The 20,035-nt window shown below is 38.4% G+C and overlaps 1 protein-coding gene across 7 annotated transcripts; it reads left to right on the top strand.

Moving 5' to 3' along the window:
• The first annotated feature begins 1,400 nt into the window (after nucleotides 1-1,400).
• On the top strand, nucleotides 1,401-18,663 carry LOC122085712 (phosphomethylpyrimidine synthase, chloroplastic). 7 transcript variants are annotated; one of them, XM_042654226.1, is made up of 14 exons: nucleotides 1,401-2,516; nucleotides 3,962-4,027; nucleotides 4,122-4,256; nucleotides 4,382-4,447; nucleotides 4,646-4,831; nucleotides 4,943-5,029; nucleotides 5,110-5,223; nucleotides 5,344-5,468; nucleotides 5,549-5,657; nucleotides 6,430-6,555; nucleotides 8,401-8,724; nucleotides 8,807-8,930; nucleotides 10,066-10,178; nucleotides 10,389-10,656. In XM_042654226.1, the coding sequence occupies exons 1-14, from the start codon at nucleotides 1,620-1,622 to the stop codon at nucleotides 10,419-10,421; spliced, it is 2,505 nt and encodes an 834-aa protein (XP_042510160.1). In that variant the 5' UTR covers nucleotides 1,401-1,619; the 3' UTR covers nucleotides 10,422-10,656. The 7 variants fall into 7 exon arrangements, 6 of the variants coding, with proteins under 6 accessions (XP_042510160.1, XP_042510162.1, XP_042510161.1 ...); XM_042654228.1 differs by having other exon boundaries at nucleotides 10,066-10,196; nucleotides 10,389-10,610; XM_042654231.1 differs by lacking the exons at nucleotides 6,430-6,555; nucleotides 8,401-8,724; nucleotides 8,807-8,930; nucleotides 10,066-10,178; nucleotides 10,389-10,656 and adding exons at nucleotides 12,926-13,230; nucleotides 13,347-13,474; nucleotides 14,210-15,036; nucleotides 16,346-17,031; nucleotides 18,098-18,663 and having other exon boundaries at nucleotides 1,421-2,516.
• Nucleotides 18,664-20,035: the final 1,372 nt, after the last annotated feature.

Raw genomic sequence — 20,035 nt, 5'->3', positions numbered from 1 at the left:
AGTAAAAAAAAAAAAAAAAATGGATACTACCTTGGTGGTAATTAAGTTATTGCTACCCGGGCTTGTAGTGAAGGAAATGGAAGAATTCACTTTCCCTTTTTTTTCACAAATATCCTCTTAGGTTTTAGTATTTTCAAACTACCTTGAATATTTTATTTATTTGATCTTGCGTCTAGGTAACAGGAACTCGGTTGCTATGCAAGTAGTGGCCACATTTCGTTCAAAGGGCATGAGTTAGTTCATGTGATAAGAACCTAAATAGCTAAAACTATACTATTGCCATTTTTGTATTTTATGTTCATTTATATTTGATGACATTTTAGTAATTTTACTACAAATTTTAATTAAAGTTTGAGAAAGTTTCCCTATATTTTTAATAAAGAATAAATAAACATTTCTTTTCTTATTTTATACTAAAATTTGGCCATTGAAATGCATGTAAGGTCCTCTACCACATGGACTAATTCATGTACTACCAATTAGCAAATAGTGAATGTTATACTTCACCAGGCACAGTGATGCCTGAAGGGACCTCAATCTATAAAAATATTCTATGGAAAGGCGTCAATATAGAATTCCTAATCTTCATCTCCATAGCCAACCCAAAATCTTTGGTTGAGATAAACTATAGAATTTATGAATATATTTGAGATAAACTATAGAATTTGTGAATGTATTTTTCACACTAATGAGGTGGTGTGTGATCAGATCATCCATGGGCTTTTAATAGGAGAAAGACTATGAAATCCATAATCCACATGTCAGATGTGAGACGGTGGTGCACGCAAAAAATTGGCATTGTGGGTCTTTTTTTTTTTCCTTAGTTTTCATATATCACCTTCATATGTGTTTTTTATATTCCCTTGTTTTCATGTATTCTTATTTTAGTGTTTGTTTTGTTCTTCCTTTAATTTTGGATGTATCCCTCTTTGGTGATTTTTATTTTTAATAGTCTTAGGACTCTGGCCCTTGAATTGCATTCTGGCTTGTTCTTTGTTTTAATATATTTTTAATTAAACAAAAAATTTTGACTTAGACAAATAATTTTTTTTTTCCCTTTTATATTAAAGATGTAAAAATTGGTCCAAACAAAGTTGATCCAAAAACCTAAAATATGGCCCAAATAGAATACAAATAGGATCAAAACCGAATAATAAACCTAATAAAACTATTAAAAAAAAAAAAAAAAAACTAATAAGTAATAAAACTGAACCGAATCAGTTTGGTTTTGTTTGTCCTCATTCGGGGTTCGGTTTTTTATATGCTATATACTGAAAAAAAAAAAAAAAAGTGTACATGGCATGCAAAAGGATCTTGAACATGATCCTTTTTTGGTAAATAATATTGGGTCTTGACATGATCCACGCACATGGCTTTAAATCGAAAGTTGAAACTCACACGTTGATTTCCACACGAATCATCGTCCCCCAAAAATCATTTTATCAGACAATGCGATTGAGAAGGGTGAGCGGATAACGGTCGAAGTTTCGAGTTGTAAGTGTCAGAAACTCAGAATTCCCAAGATTCTTATACCTGCAACGATCGAAGAATATATAAAAAGAGATTTATTGTTCGGGCTTACGAATTTTCTCTCCGTTATAGCATAGCCGGTTTACGAAATGCCGGCGATTGAATCTCTGAAACCTGTAACTCTTCGGAAAATCTCGGCGAGTTCTAATTTTTATGTTAAAGAAACTGCAAGATTGAATTTCTGGTGTGGTGGATCGAAGGTTCTTCCTCTGAAACAGCCTCGTTTTGGTGGGAATCTGAGTTTGTTCTCTGTTGTTAGTGCCTACAGGCAACCTAGGGCTAACAGATATATTAGAGGGTTCGATTCTTGGAGGGGTTTCTTGAACATTCAGAGATGGAGAGGGAGAAGAATTCGGGTGAAGAGCTCTTGTGAGCAGGACAGCGATTCGAAGACAAGTTCGAGTGAGAAGACCGAAGGGAAGCCGAGTGAAGACAAAGGAGTTAGTAAGCAAGCCCCAGATTCATCTTCTACACCGTCACCGTCACCGTCACCTCGTCGTGGGAAGCCTAGGAAGAGCCCATGGTGGAAGGGAGGGAAGTGGCAATGGCAACCGATAATCCCGGCGCAGAAGATAGGGATATTGCTTCTGCAACTTGGGATTGCTATGTTTGTGATGAGATTGCTTCGGCCAGGGATTCCTTTGCCGGGGTCGGAACCGAGGGACACGACGACCTTCGTGAGCGTCCCTTATAGCGATTTCTTGAGCAAAATCAATAATAACCAGGTCCAGAAAGTGGAAATTGATGGAGTTCATATCATGTTTAGATTGAAATCTGAACCTGGAAGTGCAGAGAGTGAAGTGGCTGCTACTAGTAAATTTCAGGAAACAGAGGCTTTGATACGAAGTGTAGCCTCGACTAGGCGAATTGTCTACACAACCACTCGTCCGAGCGATATAAAGACTCCGTATGAGAAAATGCTTGACAACGACGTAGAGTTTGGGTCTCCAGATAAGCGCTCGGGTGGATTCTTCAACCCTGCCTTGGTAAGATCCCGTGTTATCATTGACAGGTTTTGCAAGGCAAAGAATTTTTTTAAGGAAGCAAGTTTAGATTGAAAGAAGCCCAGAGTGAGGGAGCAATCTTAACTTCTTCTTCTTTTTTTTTTTTAATCAATCTTAACTTGTTATTGTTTGCTTCTGATATATTAGAAGCATTGTTACCTTTTTATTGATATTGCACAGATTAACTTGGAATATTCTGTAAATATTAAAATTATCTTTATGATGGTGATTCACTGTTCATCGACCATCCAAGCCCCACCCAATAATATGAACTGCAGCAATCATGGGATATCCCTTGGGTTTTAATCGGATTGGCTTCATTCCATAACGAGGGACTGCCAAGCCCACAGGAAAGAGCAGTGGGCTCCTTACCACTTCTCAAACTTCTACATTTGGTTTTTGAGTAGTACTTTCAGGCTTTCAGCTAGTCCTATAACTGTCCTATAAAATTTGTTTATGATTTTTGAAGGAATACATCAATTGCAGAACACTCCGGACGCATATCTCCACTATATCCACCCTGCTCTAATTTTTTGTGCACCATCATCCTCTATTATCTTTCTAATATTTATGATTTATGACTGAACCTAGGTACCTAAAGTTAGATCCATATTAAGAATTGCTTACCAGGATTGTTGAGCCAGAATTACAACATGGAGGTGCTCTACAAATTCCTGTTAACACATGCTCCTAGAGAATATAATGAATGACTGCCGTATGAATAGCTTATGGTAAGTGTTAACATTGGAAGTTGGAACAGTATCCTTCTCAAATGTGTTTACTGTTTCTACCACCGATGTCCATTTTTAATCGTTTTGACATGGACATGTATTTTGGTGTCCAACATGGATACATGGTGTCTGACATGGCAACCCTAAAATTTCTAAGGAAAAACTTAAGAAAATTTGAGGTTTGGGTGGTAATTTATTGATGGTAATCACAATAGAATTGGAAGGTATCAAGGACAAGGAATATGCTGAGTGGAACTAGGCCTCTTAGCTGAATTTGTATTGTATATCTTAAATCTTATGATTGGCTTTGGTTGGAATCCACTTTCTAGGATTTAGGAAGCACAGTCCCACAGCTCCAATAGAGTGGAATGACGTGAGGTAGCTGATCCCAAGTAGTTGGGGTAAGGCTTAGTATAGCTGAGTTGAGATTCTTCTTTAATTAACATTGTTGATAAGCTCAAACTCAAAATCTGCCATTACACTGCTTCATCTTCTCCACGCCTATAGACAAAACGCTGTTTAAAGATTGAACTAGTGAACTTCTTAATAAGTATTTTCCACAGACATTTTAGGCATGACAGAATCTCTCTTTTTTTTTTTTTTTGAAATTTCCTTTTTGATCATTGGGCAGCTATTGTGAATATTGATGGAGGTTTCTATAGTTTATGTGTAGCTAACTTAGCCCATTTATTACAGGTTGCTGTTTTCTATGTTGCTGTACTTGCAGGGCTTCTCAATGGGTTCCCTGTAAGCTTTTCTCAGGTGTGATAGGGACCCTACTTTTTCTCATACCCTGAAAATATGAAATTAATGCTGCACTATATTACTGAGGGTGTCGAAAAATGTATGTTAACAGCATACGGCTGGTCAGCTGAGGAGCCGCAAGCCTGGGGGTTCAGGTGGAGTAAAAGTGTCTGAGCAAGGGGAAATTGTAACCTTTGCTGATGTTGCAGGGGTTGATGAGGCTAAGGAGGAGCTAGAAGAAATTGTGGTATGCTTGACTTCATCTGTAGATTCTATTCTTGTACTATATTTTATTTATTGTTCAGGGAGGACCGAAGTATTTGTTACTCCAATACAGGAAATGGTGTTTATATGCTGATATTTGCTGGTCAGGAATTTCTTAGGAATCCAGACAAGTATCTACGACTTGGTGCTCGCCCTCCTCGAGGGGTTCTCCTGGTGAGTTCTCACCCCCTCCTGCTTGAGAAATCTGATTTATACACCAGGTAGACTGTTAGGTGGCCCAGTACAGCATATTAATTCGACACATGTACTAGCAATTGGTGGTACTTGGTCTCCATCCTCATGGTCTACCATGGGGGACCTTAAATTTCCTATTCAAAGTTTTGAAATGTAATACTTAATGATATATTACAGGTGGGTCTTCCTGGGACAGGTAAGACTCTTTTGGCAAAGGCTGTAGCTGGGGAAGCTGAGGTCCCCTTCATAAGTTGTTCTGCAAGTGAGTTTGTGGAATTGTATGTTGGGATGGGAGCATCCCGTGTCAGAGATCTCTTTGCAAGGGCAAAGAAGGAGGCACCCTCAATAATATTCATTGATGAGGTTTGTGCCAGTGCAAGTATTCTCAAGGTTCTTTGTGCTGGGAGTTCATATTTTCCTCTGAAGCTCCTTGATGTTTATACATTTTCTTTTGACATTTTTTATTCTCTGCAGATTGATGCAGTTGCAAAAAGTCGTGATGGCCGATTCCGCATTGTCAGCAATGATGAGCGAGAACAGACCCTGAATCAGTTACTTACTGTAAGATACCAGGATTTGTTTCTGAATTGTCTTTGCCTTACATGGACATCATAATTTATGATATTCAAATTGTGCTGTAGGAGATGGATGGGTTTGACAGCAGCTCTGCAGTGATTGTTCTTGGGGCAACTAATCGATCAGATGTCTTGGACCCTGCACTTCGTCGTCCCGGGAGATTTGATCGTGTTGTCATGGTTTGTTTTCTGCTTCTGCTGGATGTTTGGGTTGACACTTAAAATCAAACATGACTTTAATATTCCAATGGTTTAATAGTTATCTTGGAGAATAACTCGCACTGATTTTATCTCTTTTAGGTGGAAACCCCTGATAGGTGTGGAAGGGAAGCCATTTTAAGAGTTCATGTTTCCAAGAAGGAACTTCCTTTAGGGGAAGATGTGGACCTTAGTGAAATTGCTTCTATGACAGCTGGTGTCACAGGGTATGGGACTACCTATTTCCCTTGTTCAGGGTTATTATTTTTCTCATGTGGTTGATTTGTTGATTTTGGACATTGCACAGGGCAGACCTTGCAAATTTGGTGAATGAAGCTGCTCTGTTGGCTGGAAGATTAAACAAAGTTGTTGTGGAGAAAATTGATTTTATACAAGCAGTGGAGCGTTCTATAGCTGTAACTATCTCTTTTCTTCCCTCTTTCATGCTTGTGATTGGATCATAGCCATCCAACATGTAGAATCTATTCTTTATGCAAGAAAGTCACCATGGCTCACCTCAGTGCCATAACAACTGTGGTGTAAGGTTAACCTCAATAACTGCAATATGCAGATGGCAAACTAAGCATATTTTTCTTCTGACATGGTCACCAAGCAGCTCAACTGGGGGTGATCTTGAGAAAAATTTAAGCAATACCGGGAATGCCATGGTCAATTTAAAGAGAGAGGTTTAATTATTGGTGTTGGACTTACTGGTGACTAGGAGGCAGAGATTTAGGAGGATTGTGAGGGAAGGATGCACTGTTTTGCTGGTGAAATTCTGTTCTTTTGGGAGGCTGGATCTGATAACCATTGATTGGTCTGATTGTGTTAGATCACTAATATTAAGATCACGCTGCTTCCATTATGAGGATGTGGGGTTTTATCTTGATGTTATAAGTTTTGGTAATAAGTTCATCTGGTTTGGTTCATATGAATTTCTATTTTCCCCCTTGGACTAGTTAGATGACCTGAATTATGTCTTGTTCGTGTGTTGGTTGTGAAGGGATGGGAAGAATTTTCATTATTTATTGTACTTACTGAGTACATTATGGATTGAATCGAATCTTTTTATTTTCTTTTATACATGTCGAGATGTATTCGGTTGTCTTAACACCATTTTTTAATGTCAATATATCCTACCTACATGAATGATTTACAAGGAACTGAAGGGGAACCTTTCTCTTTTAGGGTATTGAAAAGAAACACACAAAATTACAAGGGAATGAGAAGGCTGTAGTTGCTCGACATGAAGCTGGTCATGCAGTTGTTGGAACTGCTGTCGCAAATCTTCTTCCTGGACAGCCACGTGTGGAGGTAAACTATTATGCCATGGTAACTGGAGACTGTTCCCTTCCTCTGCAAGTAATGAGGTTAACTAGGCTGATTAAACAAGGACTGGAAAACCAAAACTGCAGTGAACCATAACTGAGAAAATAGGGCAGAATATGGTGAAAGGGTGATGCAGAAGGATGGGGCTTGAAGAGGAGGAAGATCCAGCCACAATTGGCCAGGCTTGCTCCTATCGAGGCAGCCCCTTTTGGCGTTCATATGGGCCGGCAGTGGGGGCCCAGCGAGGCCTGTATTATAAAGTCTGATGGCTGGGCCCATTAGATGACATTTTGGAGACTTGCATGGGAGGGGCCTCTTCAAGGAGATTTACTTTTAATATTTTGTTTCTATTTTGGGAGTTATTTAGTTTCTTTTGATGTAACTAGAAATTTGGAAGCAATCTAGGTTAGTTTTCGTTCTTATTTGGATTGATCTTCTCCTCCATGCAAGTAGGTTTACTTTCGGTTTATCGATAAAAGAGGGGACTGTCTAGACAACTCCCCATGATTTGACCATAACATGGGCACTTGTCTCATGTTTTCCATATATTTTTAGCTAAGTAAAAAAAAAAAAAATTTTTTTTTTTGGTGGTGAATGTGTTGCATGGGTTGACAGATATTGATGCATTTACATGTAGGGTTAGATGGGGGTAATTTTTTGTCAATTCCCTATTTCTTACACCATCTCTTTGTGAGCTACGTTGGAGTGAGAGTCCAAATTGACTTTGAACTATATTTTTAGTTTTTGAAAAAAGAGTTTTTTTAGGAGTTTTTGCTTCTTTATTATATAAGATTGTAACCCACTATGGGATTGGGTTGGATTGAATGAATGAAAATTTTGATTTGGATTAAGCGGTTGCTGTGAGAGCATGGGACCAGGTCGACTCGTGTTCAGTCCTGCTTCCTGTGTTATTTTAGCTATAAGGTGCTGAACTGTTTGTTCTCAGGGCTTACGAAGTTGCCACTGTTCCTTCATATTTGGAGTTTATTCACTTTGGTGGGCCCAAAGCGACTTACATCCGGGTTTTGGAACCCTAGGTTACATCAGCAATCTTTAGTTCAACTCTCGTAGACAATGCTTTATAGATGTTCTTACAGCCTCTGGACCTTGGGACAACCTGAACTGACCTCACCTTACTCAACAGGATATCAAAATTTAAGTTGGGTCAGGATTGATCTCAAAAACTTTCAGTTATGTCCCCCTGTTTTGGGCCGAGGGTTAACTGGAACCCACTCCAAGTTGTATACCTTATAGAAATGTAAATTGGTTTTATTAAATTTTGAGAAAAGGATACAAAACTATCTAAGGGCACCCCATTGGGACTGGGCATTCATGCTGAATTCAATTCAGAAATAGTAGCTGCAGAAAATCAACCCAAATGCTACCTGGTAGTGAATCATTTGTGGGTCAGGTGGACTTTTGCCACCACTGAATGCTACTACAGGTTTAAGGGAGAACTTGCCAGGGAGTGGGGAGGAAAAAATCTCTCCTTGTGTCCTTGGCCATACTCTATTAAACAGAATTTCATGCTTTTTTATGCTTTCTTTGATTTTGGGACCTCTCAGTTGGATTTTTCCATCTTTGGAGATCACTTAAAATTTAGATGATAAGCAGTTATAATCAGTCAAATCCATTGTATTCATTTTAATGGTCCAAAGATTCATTTGATGTTTGCTGGAATGATATCCTGAACTAGGTTTTTGACATATGTTATCCTAGTGGCAATATCCTCTATGTGGATCAAAAGAATGATACATAAAATTAATTGCTTAGCCTGTGTGAGTAGGGAATTTGATTCCAGTATGGATTACTTGTTTGCCCTGTCATTAGAAATTAAGTATATTGCCAAGATCAGGAGGAGCGTTGGGCTTCACATATATTCCACCCACCAACGAAGACAGATATTTGCTCTTCATTGATGAGTTACGTGGTCGCTTAGTCACACTTCTTGGAGGTCGTGCAGCAGAAGAAGTTGTTTATTCAGGTCGTGTATCAACTGGTGCACTTGATGATATAAGGCGTGCGACAGACTTGGCATATAAAGCAGTAGCGGAGTATGGTCTTAATGAGACCATAGGCCCTCTATCGTTGGCTGCACTATCTGGTGGTGGACTAGATGAATCTGGGGGATCTTTACCTTGGGGAAGGGATCAGGTCATTTTTTTTTTTACTTGTTTCAGTGTGACATTCCTTCTTCTTAATCTACGGAAGACTGATTCAATGATTAATATTGCAGGGTCACCTTGTTGATCTAGTTCACAGAGAGGTGAAAGCACTGTTGCAATCTGCACTTGACATAGCACTTTCTATTGTGCGTTCAAATCCTACTGTGCTGGAGGGTCTTGGTGCCCATTTGGAAGGTAAGTTGTGAATAAACAACTTTTTTATTTTTTTCCTAAGAAATTTTAAATGCTGAAGTTCTGATCACACTTCTATTATATTTTATGTTACATGTGCTACCTAGAGTACTAGACTGATGGAATCTAGTAACCAGCAGTCTAATATTCATACCCTCTCCCCCCAAAACCTTTGCCCGAGCAATTTATTTATATGGACATTTCTCTTGGAAGCACCAAGAGATGAGTAATAGAGTAAAATATTGAACACTGAAGTATCTAAACAAATACAGAGCTTAACTTTTGTAGAAGGAAAAATAGATAGAGCATCTAACGGGCAAAAGGTGTACTCCTTTTCGGGATAGACTGATAGACAAGCTTTTACTATTGATGGACTACCTGAAAAAAACTAGATCCCAACGACTGAATTGTCACATTTTAAGATCAGGCACTTTACCGGAAAAAAGAGAGGAAAAACTCCCAAGGACTGGACCAATGTACAAAACTCATGCCGGGGGGGGGGGTTGGGTTCCCAGCTAGTTAAGCACCACATTGCACAATGAGAACTCCTTTTTGTACTGTCTAGCAAACAAGCAAAACAATCTAGTGGAGTGGATTGTCTCTTTATCAGATGTCTAAGATTTATATGGTGTTGGAGGTATTCCAGTTTGCATGTGTTGGGTGAATCAGATAGAAAAAATTTTGCTTTTCATTTTTAACATAGACTGGGTGTTGCCATACTTTTGGTAATGGCAGGACTACCCAATGTTTCTCCTATTTTGTGTTACGTTCTCAGTTGGGAACTGCGATGCAATAGCCCTGGTGGCAAGTTAACGTGTGATATACTTATTACAACATTATGGTTTCTTGCATTATGTGGTACACAGGCTTATGGCCATGCCTATGACAGCAACATGTTATATATGATATAATTTTTTAAGGGTTCTTTATGCTTATTGTATCATACTCAATATCATGTAGCCATGTTATGCTTCTTTGCATAGAAGTCCAAATACACCTCTTGGCTAGGCCCGTGGAGAAGTTCCCATATTCATGGGGAGTTTGCTGCATGGGTTCTCCTGGGTGGTTTTGACAACCTTGTTCAGTTTCCGAATCTGTTCTGATCTTTCTGCTACTCTGATGATTACCCTATGCAAAGAGAAAGAGAAAGTGGAAGGTGAAGAGTTACAAGAGTGGTTGAAGCTTGTGGTCCCACCTGCAGAGCTGACTGTCTTTATTAGAGGCAAACAAGAGTCTTGTATCCCGCTGCAGGTGACCTCTGGATAACAAGTACAACATCTTCTACTCATTTTCAGCTTCATATGAAACATCTGACATATTGAAGTAATCCCTGTCAGCTATTAAGCTAGAGCTTGATTTGGTGCCCTTTCACACCATCAGCATCACCTTAATCATGTGCTTTCAGGCCCTGTTTGATGGTGCACAAACTGGTTTCTATATGTTTGATTTTTCTATTGGCAGACTTTTTCTTTGGTGTTCTTGGACATCATCTAACTCACTGGCTTGAAGCTTCATACCAGAGCTGTATGCAACAACTGTGGATCCAAGCTGAAGTGCTAGTACCCCCTCCCCCCAAAGGAGCCATCAGAGTTTATCCAGTCTTCAATTTGAAAGAATGATTGCTTGTATAAACATACATGCAAGTTGGCTGCTGAAATCTGTTGTATATCTGGCAATTTTTCACTAATTGGATATTTTTATGAAATATATATTCGACTTACCATACAAACTGTGATTACTCAAACATGTAACGTAATAAACAAAACTTACAAAGAACATGTGCACTTTTTTCATTTTTATATGTATTGTTGCACTTGGATAGAACTCATCCTTAAAAGCTAGCCTCATTCTCGTTTTTCTTTTGTTTGTTTGGGAGGGGATTGACTTCCCGATTGACAATGTGAAGCTACGTAGAAATGGGCTTGACCACTTTGATTTGACCGTTTAATTAGATAAATATGTGAAGGACTAAAGTTTTCGGGTGTATATATATATATATATATATATATGTATATTGGCAACATTTGATATGAATCAGAACACTTTTTTTTTTAATGGAAAATATGAGCCAAAACACAACTTAATCTTCCACCCATGATCTTAATTATCTAGGCCCATTATTTATTAAACCTTTATTTATTATATCATCTTCTCATCCTTCACATTTTGTGGGTTGTAAGCACTCTACTCCCTAAGATCTCAACTTCAAATAGTGGTTCAAGCGGAATGAACAATGAACTATACACCTATGCTTGGAAAATATTTGTATTTATACAGGAGACATTTTGAAATTAAGGTTATTTTGGTATGATTTTTTAGATGCATTATCGACCACAAATGCATACCAAATGATTTTTTAGATGCATTATTGACCACAAATGCATACCAAAGGCATCATTAATATGCGTGGGCTAATCTGAAGAGTGTCACACTCATACTCGGGTCCTTTTAAATCTGAACCAAGATTAAAGTCACTTTATGTTGTGTTTGATATTTTTGAATATGAGCAAAATATCAATATCAGCTTGATGGACTGTATTTTGGTGCATAATATCCCAAACAATTGGATCGGATTCTCTATTAGTGGACTCGATGCTTCCACACACTTGTAGCTTTGCAACCTCTTTCTCCTTTTTGGCATAGCCGTAGAAGAAAAAAAGAATGTCAAATCAGCGACCTTCCTTAGACTTAGACTAGACTCCAACTGCCTAGCTGCCTGCCATGGAGTTAGGAGCTCATCCCCCTATTGTTCAGTAGTTGTAAAAAAATTCAATTTATAGATTTTAATTCTAAGAGCTGCTGAGCCTTGGAAACCCGATCTGAAATTTCAAATACCCGACCCAACCAGCCCGGATGCACACCTTTCTCCACCAATTTCAAGAGCGAAGAAAGCATCGTTACCATCGTACATAGCAGAGCATGCATTGGGCATATCTCTCTGGATTCTCGGTAATATCTTATATATATCACAAATATCTCCTACCACATCTGGGTGGAAAACAGGCCACGTGGTCACGTTACAATTTGCCAACTTTGTTGCCACAGCCCCAGAGCCCATCTATTAATATCCACGTAATCTGCAACTAGCTTCCGTTACTTCTGAGGCCCTAACAGAGAGAAATCGGACGAGACGGTAAGCCAGGATTGCTCAGGTTCGTATACTCTCTTTCTCCTCTCTCCCTCTCTCTCGCTCTCTTTTTGTTTTTGGAAAACTGTTTCTCTTGCTTCTCCGTCCCTACTTCGGACTTCTGTTTAGCTTGGATGCTTCAAAAGTCGGCTACAGAGTACAGTTTAAGATGATTTGTTCTATTGTCTTGCTTTGGAATTGAATTTCTTGATCAACAGGTGTGCATGAGAGGAAAAGGTTTTGTTAACTAATCGCGACAATGGACAGTTTGTCGCAGTAACTAGTCCACACCATTGTTTTAAGTGGTTTTTGTGAACTAATCGCGAAATTGGCCTCTGCCGATTTCGATACCAATCGGCGGATTCGAGCTATCTGATTCCGATTTTTGAAACCCTGATGCCATCAAAATAGAAGCAGATTCACCACTAATCTTTTGAGACAACTTAAATTATTTGATTTTATAAGAACTTCAGAGAATCTCCAAAGGTGGTTGGAATAGTCAAACGAGTAACTGATCTGTGGAAATTCGAAAGATGATCGTTGTTTAGCTTTGAATGCATTATTTGTTTAATTTTTTAACATGTAATTCTTGATGTGCCTGTAGAATGCTTTATGATAAAATGAATAGCTTGTCTACTGAATAAATAAATAAAATGTATTACTAACTTGCTACTTATGCTTGAAGTCCACGCATTTACACTCTGCTGCTGCCTGATGGGTCTGTTTGTATGCACAATTTTGTTATTACCTTCACATGAGAACTACTGCATTTGCTTTTTCCCATTATCAGAGGAAGCACAGAGCATACGATGCATTGTTGCTAATATTTTTCTAACACAGTTTTCTTATACATTTATAGTTCTACCCAGAGATGGCATCCATAAATATTGCCTTGGCATCTGTTGTCTGCAAGAAAGGAAACCCTTCTCCTAAGTTGTTGAATACTGCCTTCATCCCTGGATTTGATGTTTCTGGATGTGTTTCAAATGTATGGGAAAAGGAGCTCTGTCCCACTCCCATGAGGTCTGCTCCTAGAGCTACATTAACTTTTGATCCATCAACCACCGATGCTGAAAAGACTAAACAGAGGAAACACACAATTAATCCTGCCGCCCCTGATTTTCTTCCACTGCCATCCTTTGATCAATGCTTTCCGAAGAGCTCAAAAGAGTGCAGGCATGTTCTGGTCACTTCTTGCCTCCTTTATCTATTAAGTTTTCTGAATCCTTTTTGGTGGAAGGAATTCAGAAGCTGTATTTACAATATTTTGATGTTCTCTGTCTGTGTTCTAGGGAAGTTGTTCATGAGCAATCTGGTCATGTACTTAAGGTTCCATTTCGACGGGTACATCTGGCTGGAGAGGAACAATACTTCGATACATATGACACAAGTGGCCCTCAAAATGTCGATCCACTTGTTGGTATGCACATTTAACTTCTAAGAATTCGCGCTACCTTTGATTTTTTACATTTATTTACTCAAAATTTACTTCGTATCTTTTCTGTACTTTTTGTATCCATTGTTGCACATAGTCTTCATTTTCATCTTTCAAATTATGTTTTTCACTATTTGATCTTGTGTGCTTTATATATCTGTATGTTCAATAGTTTGATACTACTTGTTTTGTCCTGGAACTTGGCCAGTAGGATGTGAGCAAGATCCTGTGTTACATGAATGTCATATTGATAAACCACTCTTTTCCCCCTCTTTCTAGTACATATTAGTAGACATAGTTTTGGGAGTGTGTGTAGTCTACTCCCTTTCCTTATCCAGTTCTTGCATAGACTCTGATGCAGGTCCATACCGGAGGAAACAGCTTTCTTGCTTTTGGAAACCCTTTGATCACTTTGTATTTGTTATCTGATGACTAATTGTTTTTGTTTTATTTTTTTGTTCTATTTTTGCCTTTTATTTTACTTTGTTAAGATAAAAGCTTATGTTGGTTTATTGTTTTATACATTAATTTTATTACATTGAGGTTGATCCTGTCAGAGAAGTAAGCTCTATTTACTATCTGCACTGCTTTTGTTTCATAGAGATTATTTAAATTATTTAACCCTCTTTGCTCTGTGTGCATCTTGATCTGCTTGTTTCCTGAGCGTAGAAATTTTGGTTACCTTTGTACTTAGTTCTTACTGTTGGTGCTTTCAAACAGGTCTTCCAAAAATACGCAAAGACTGGGTTGACAGGCGGGAAAGGATTGGTGGACCAAGATACACTCAGATGTACTATGCTAAGCAGGGAATTATAACAGAAGAGATGTTGTACTGTGCTACTCGTGAGAAGCTCGACCCAGAATTTGTGAGATCAGAGGTTGCACGTGGGCGAGCAATCATTCCTTCCAACAAGAAGCACTTGGAGCTGGAGCCTATGGTAGTTGGAAGAAATTTCTTAGTGAAGGTTAATGCAAATATTGGAAATTCAGCTGTTGTGAGCTCCATTGAGGAAGAGGTACATAAACTTCAATGGGCAACAATGTGGGGTGCTGACACTATCATGGATCTCTCTACGGGCCGTCATATCCATGAGACCCGTGAATGGATCTTACGCAATTCTGCAGTACCAGTAGGAACTGTACCCATCTACCAAGCACTTGAGAAAGTAAATGGAATCGCAGAGAATCTTAGCTGGGAAATATTTAGAGAAACCTTGATTGAACAAGCTGAGCAGGGTGTGGATTACTTTACCATTCATGCAGGAGTTCTCCTTCGCTACATCCCATTGACAGTAAAACGTATGACCGGAATTGTTTCTCGCGGGGGATCGATTCACGCAAAGTGGTGTCTGACTTATCACAAGGAGAACTTTGCATATGAGCATTGGGATGACATCCTTGACATTTGTAATCAGTATGATGTGGCACTATCGATTGGTGATGGCCTGAGGCCTGGTTCAATTTATGATGCCAATGACTCTGCACAGTTTGCTGAGCTTTTGACTCAAGGGGAGCTGACACGTAGAGCATGGGAAAAGGATGTTCAGGTAATTACATGATTCTGTGTGCTTAACAAACACACACGCACATGCACAATATATTGTTTTTCTTTGAGAGTCTGTGTGCAATATAATCCTGCTCATAACCTTTGTTCTTCAAGGTTTCCAATAAGAGTTTTCTGTAAGTTAAATTTAATTTACTTTCTGACATAGACCATATTGGAAACTTCAACTATTTGTATTGCAGGGGGGAGGGGGCTTCATGAATTATTGTTGAGAGTTCTTAGCAGTTATCTTCACTGAATTAAGGATATTGCTTGCTAAAGTCCAGTGTGACAGAAAATTATATCCCTAAAAGGAGGCATATAAACCCTGTAAGAAGTGTGGTGAGCTGAGGTCACCTTGATAAAAAAAAAACAAATAAGTTCTCCAATCAAAAGGATATTCACATTACTTATTTATTTGAAATCCCAAATCCAACCTATTCCCTCCAAGTCCAATGGACTAGTAGTTTACAAAGCTCAACTTGAAACTCCTAGCCTTTTAGCAAAATATGCTGACTCAATTTCCTGCTACTTCTTGGCTTTCAATTGCATGAATATGGTTTTGGATTGTCTTCCCATGATAATGATTACACTCAATCAAATCAGAAACTACTAAGTTCACTCTGCTACTGTAATTGGTACAGAAAAAATGGTGAAATTTAATTTATTGTTTCAACATATTATCAACAGAGGATTTTTGTATGTTTGAATTTGCCCAAAAGTTCTGTGCAGCTGGCCAGGGAGTTCAGGAATACAGACACATATACATATGGGTTGTAATGTTGTATGGCTGCTGAGACAGAGAGTAGAGAAAAACAAATGGAGAGGGATTTTGATTAATTTCTTAAATGTAAGAGACAAACTGAGAAATAAATGATGTGTATACTGCTTGGATTCCCCTTCCTTCGCAATATCAGTTCAGTTAATCTCTTACTGTGGAGGAACATGTGATCATTTATGTGCATGTGGTTAGATTGAGCTAACATAACTTTTTGGGGAATCTATGTAGCAGTTTCTGTAGTAATTTAGATTTCAAAGCAAGGTTTGAAATTTAGGATTTAGCCCCAATTTCTCTTTTCTCCAAAACCGAAATACTTTGGTGAAGTTTCAGTAGATTTTGAATATTTCTTTCGATAGTCATTTTGCTTTAGTTTCTTGTAAAACCAAATTATTTTGGTAATTTTCACATTTAAATTTCAAATTGTCGTTTTATTTCAGTTTCTTGTGAATCTTGGGAATAGGCTTTTTCTTTTTCTATATATGAGCTTCACCTTTTTCCTTCCCACACCCTGTTCTTTTTCTGGGTGTATTAGGTAATGAATGAAGGACCAGGACACATTCCAATGCACAAAATTCCTGAAAACATGGAAAAGCAGCTGGAGTGGTGCAATGAGGCTCCTTTCTACACACTAGGCCCATTAACAACTGATATTGCACCTGGATATGATCATATCACTTCAGCCATCGGTGCTGCTAACATTGGGGCCCTTGGGACTGCACTTCTCTGCTATGTTACACCAAAGGAACACCTTGGCTTGCCAAATCGGGATGATGTGAAGGCTGGTGTTATAGCTTATAAGATAGCTGCACATGCAGCTGATTTAGCTAAAGGTCACCCACATGCGCAGGCATGGGATGATGCACTGAGTAAGGCAAGGTTTGAGTTTAGATGGATGGACCAGTTTGCATTGTCACTGGATCCCATGACAGCCATGGCCTTTCATGATGAGACCCTGCCATCAGAAGGTGCCAAAGTTGCTCATTTCTGCTCAATGTGTGGACCGAAGTTCTGTTCAATGAAGATAACTGAAGATGTACGTAAGTATGCTGAAAAACATGGTTATGGAAGTGCTGAGGAGGCTGTGAGAAGTGGAATGGATGCAATGAGTGCTGAGTTTTTGGCTGCTAGCAAAACTGTAAGTGGAGAGCAACATGGTGAAGTTGGTGGAGAGATCTACCTACCTGCAAGTTATGTTGCTGGATCACTTGAGAGATGAAGGTCAGTGCTAGTAAATTTTCATTCCATGAATGACATCTACATTTTCCTTTTATGACAAAAATGATAGTTACATGTTCTATAATTGGAGAAAAAAATCCTATTGCAGTTACATTTCAGTTAAATGCAGTAGCTAGTTAATTGCAAGAGAGTATCCTTATTAAATAAGTGATGAATGAGACAGTGGCACTAGGGTATATAGTGGTTTGTGAGAACCAGTGTGTATGATATAATTGTTTGATGCAAGCAACTCTTTTTTTTTTTTTTTGGGGGGGGTGGGGGGGTGAGGTCGGGGTGGGGGTGGGGGGTTAAACAGACAAGATATGCAGTGCTTTTTAGGGCTTCCCTTACATCCAATTTGAAGACATGTCTTGGCATATTATTTTTGTTATACTATCTGTGATTCTTATTATTGATAAGTACTCTCTAATACCACTCCCCCTTCCTATTCCCTTTTTCTGCCTTTTTTTTCCTTTTATTTTCTCTCTCTCTCAACAACTGTGCCTGTCCTTGCCGCCCATGATATTCCTTCAACTTCTCATTAATTTCTTTAACATATGGCTGAAGCTTATCAGAAATTCCTTTTGATAGAAACCGCAGGTAGTTAAGCTCCAATGACTTGAAGTATTTGTCATCTCTAATAACACAGATGCTTGCCAGTGCATGTGAGACCCAATGAGCCAAATTTAAGTTTTAGTTTTTCTTAACTTGCTCTCTCATTGTCATGATTTTTCTCATCCAATCAAGTGTCTTTTGTGTTGATTTTCTCTTTATCTCTCTTGTAATCTTTATGTTGGATCACTCACACCCTATGCATATCTCACACAATTGCAATTCTACTAAGAAAAGGAAGTAAACTATAATTTCATGCACAGTTCTGGTATAGTTAGATTAATCTATAGTTCTATACAAAATTTTCTGTATCCAACACCTGAACTTCAAGTCAAATAGTGGATTTACCTTTTAACATTGTCACACAACCACATAGACATTTTAGTCTCTCAAATATTGTAGGGATCAACATCTTAACTTTCTTCCTTAATCTAAATACTTGGAACATTCTATACAGGAGAGCTGCCAAAGGCTACTTGGGTTCTAGCTGGAGCCCTGGCAGATGATCAGCTTGCTAGCCCTGGTGATTACAGTTCAAATTGGGCTATAGGTAAGTAAATAGCTTTAGCTTATTAAAATAAATGGTGACATTTCTTCCGTTGTCCTGTTTGTCTTAGGATGTTTCAGTAATAAAATGCACGGAGTGTGTCACCTCTTTTCTGTTTGTCTTTTGAGTTCTTCCGTTGACAGAATAAACGCACCGGGGGTGCCTGTATCTGCTTCAGTCCTGGCTTTTTTGGCCTGGATAGGGGCAGGGCCGGCTGAGAAAGTCCCTTTGAACCTGAACAGGATAATTCCTGCGTAGGGAGTGTGCCATTGTTTTCTGTGCTCTTACAGAGGGAGGGGTCTTTCATCCATGGTTCTGGCCAGCTGATCCATGCGGGGCAGGTTTGTCGTCATGACCAGGTTATCTACCTCAGATCTGGGAAGTGAATAAAAACTCCTTTGTTTTTCCATTTCTCACAAGTGTTTGTCATGATTTTAGACATTTCTCAATGTTGATTCAGTCAGCCATTTTATTCAGTTTATTTGGTCCTCCGTATGATTAATTTACAGTTATTATGATGAACACATGAATGTCGCGTTGGATTTTTTCCTTTTAACCATCTTTATCCTGAAACAAGGGGCAGAGAAGTTTGTTCGCACAGAAGGAGGAGAGAGATCGACACATGGGAATGTAGGCATAAACCTTGTCTAATAGAACATCTAAGCAGTAGGAAACAAAATATCAATTTATAATCTTGCATGAAATCAACAATACGAGGATTCTAAGCAACAATAGATGGTTCTATCGCATTTAACTAAAAAAGGCTTACAGAGAGATGGTGTCCTCTTACGTTCATGGATATGTATGATCAGCTGCATATTCCAATGAAGAAAATATACTCACCAGAGTCAAAAGATCGAACATAATCTTGGAGTCGACATCTTGAGAACATCGTATCGTTTTCTATGGAGCTCGAGTGCGGAAGACGACGAAAATTAGAAAAATAAAGAATGCATCCGATCAGAAAACCTTATATATGGAATCAGGAAGAAGAAGCAAATATTACATTATATTTATGAGATTTTTTATTCAATAAATTACGGATTTTGATATAAGTAATAAATGTATCAATTTACAAACTTAAAAGAGGAAGATTAAACATGATTCACCATCTATTCAAAAAGAAGGCATAAAAATTAGCTGAAATAGGAATCGAGTGCTGCATAATTATGTGGGGTGTAAGATAAGGCATTGCAGTGATAATTTTCTCTTAGTCATTCAATGCTCACTGCATCACTACATTCACTGCAGAGAATAATCACTCAGTCTAAGTCCCACCATGAAACTATGAATGGGAAAGGGAATTCGGTGAGTGGCAAATATGGTTTCAAGTATCAGTATCGACTTAGACCGATCCCAAATCCCTGGCCCATTTGGATCAGTTATCCATATCGTTTCAGGGTAAAATAATAAAAAAATTAGTACTTTTTAAAAACAGGGCAATACTGACCATTACCACCGATCCGATCATATCGGGATCTGCAGATACCGATACCATCCCCTACATCCGTTTGTTTAAATTTGGAAAATTTAAGGGTTAAATATTGAAAAAAGGAGGAGGTGGAATCTTTATGAGGAAAATTTTTACAGTTAAATCGCATGTAAAATTGACCTGGATGAAACTTGAAAAATGTGATTGCCTAAAAAATTTACAAATTTAAAAACAAATGGTGGAAAATTTAAGTTTACGATAATTCTTTTGATCAACCATTTTATGTCCAAACAAATTGAGCTATAAGATCTAATATCAACCTCAGTACCGAAATCCTTGGTAACTCAATTTTAAGGTGAATCCAATTCATCAGTTCAATTCTATCTTCCACAACATAAGAACACATTGTGTGGGTA

The sequence above is a fragment of the Macadamia integrifolia genome, chromosome 8 (assembly GCF_013358625.1).
Source record: "Macadamia integrifolia cultivar HAES 741 chromosome 8, SCU_Mint_v3, whole genome shotgun sequence".
Classification (NCBI taxonomy): domain Eukaryota; kingdom Viridiplantae; phylum Streptophyta; class Magnoliopsida; order Proteales; family Proteaceae; genus Macadamia; species Macadamia integrifolia.
This window is presented reverse-complemented; position numbering and strand designations above follow the sequence as displayed.

Coding starts and splice junctions, on each gene's coding strand:
- LOC122085712 (XM_042654231.1), top strand. CDS start 1,620: ATGCCGGCGATTGAATCTCTGAAACCTGTAACTCTTCGGAAAATCTCG. Junction 5,469..5,548: donor ATGACAGCTGGTGTCACAGG/GTATGGGACTAC, acceptor GACATTGCACAG/GGCAGACCTTGCAAATTTGG. Junction 13,475..14,209: donor AAATGTCGATCCACTTGTTG/GTATGCACATTT, acceptor GCTTTCAAACAG/GTCTTCCAAAAATACGCAAA.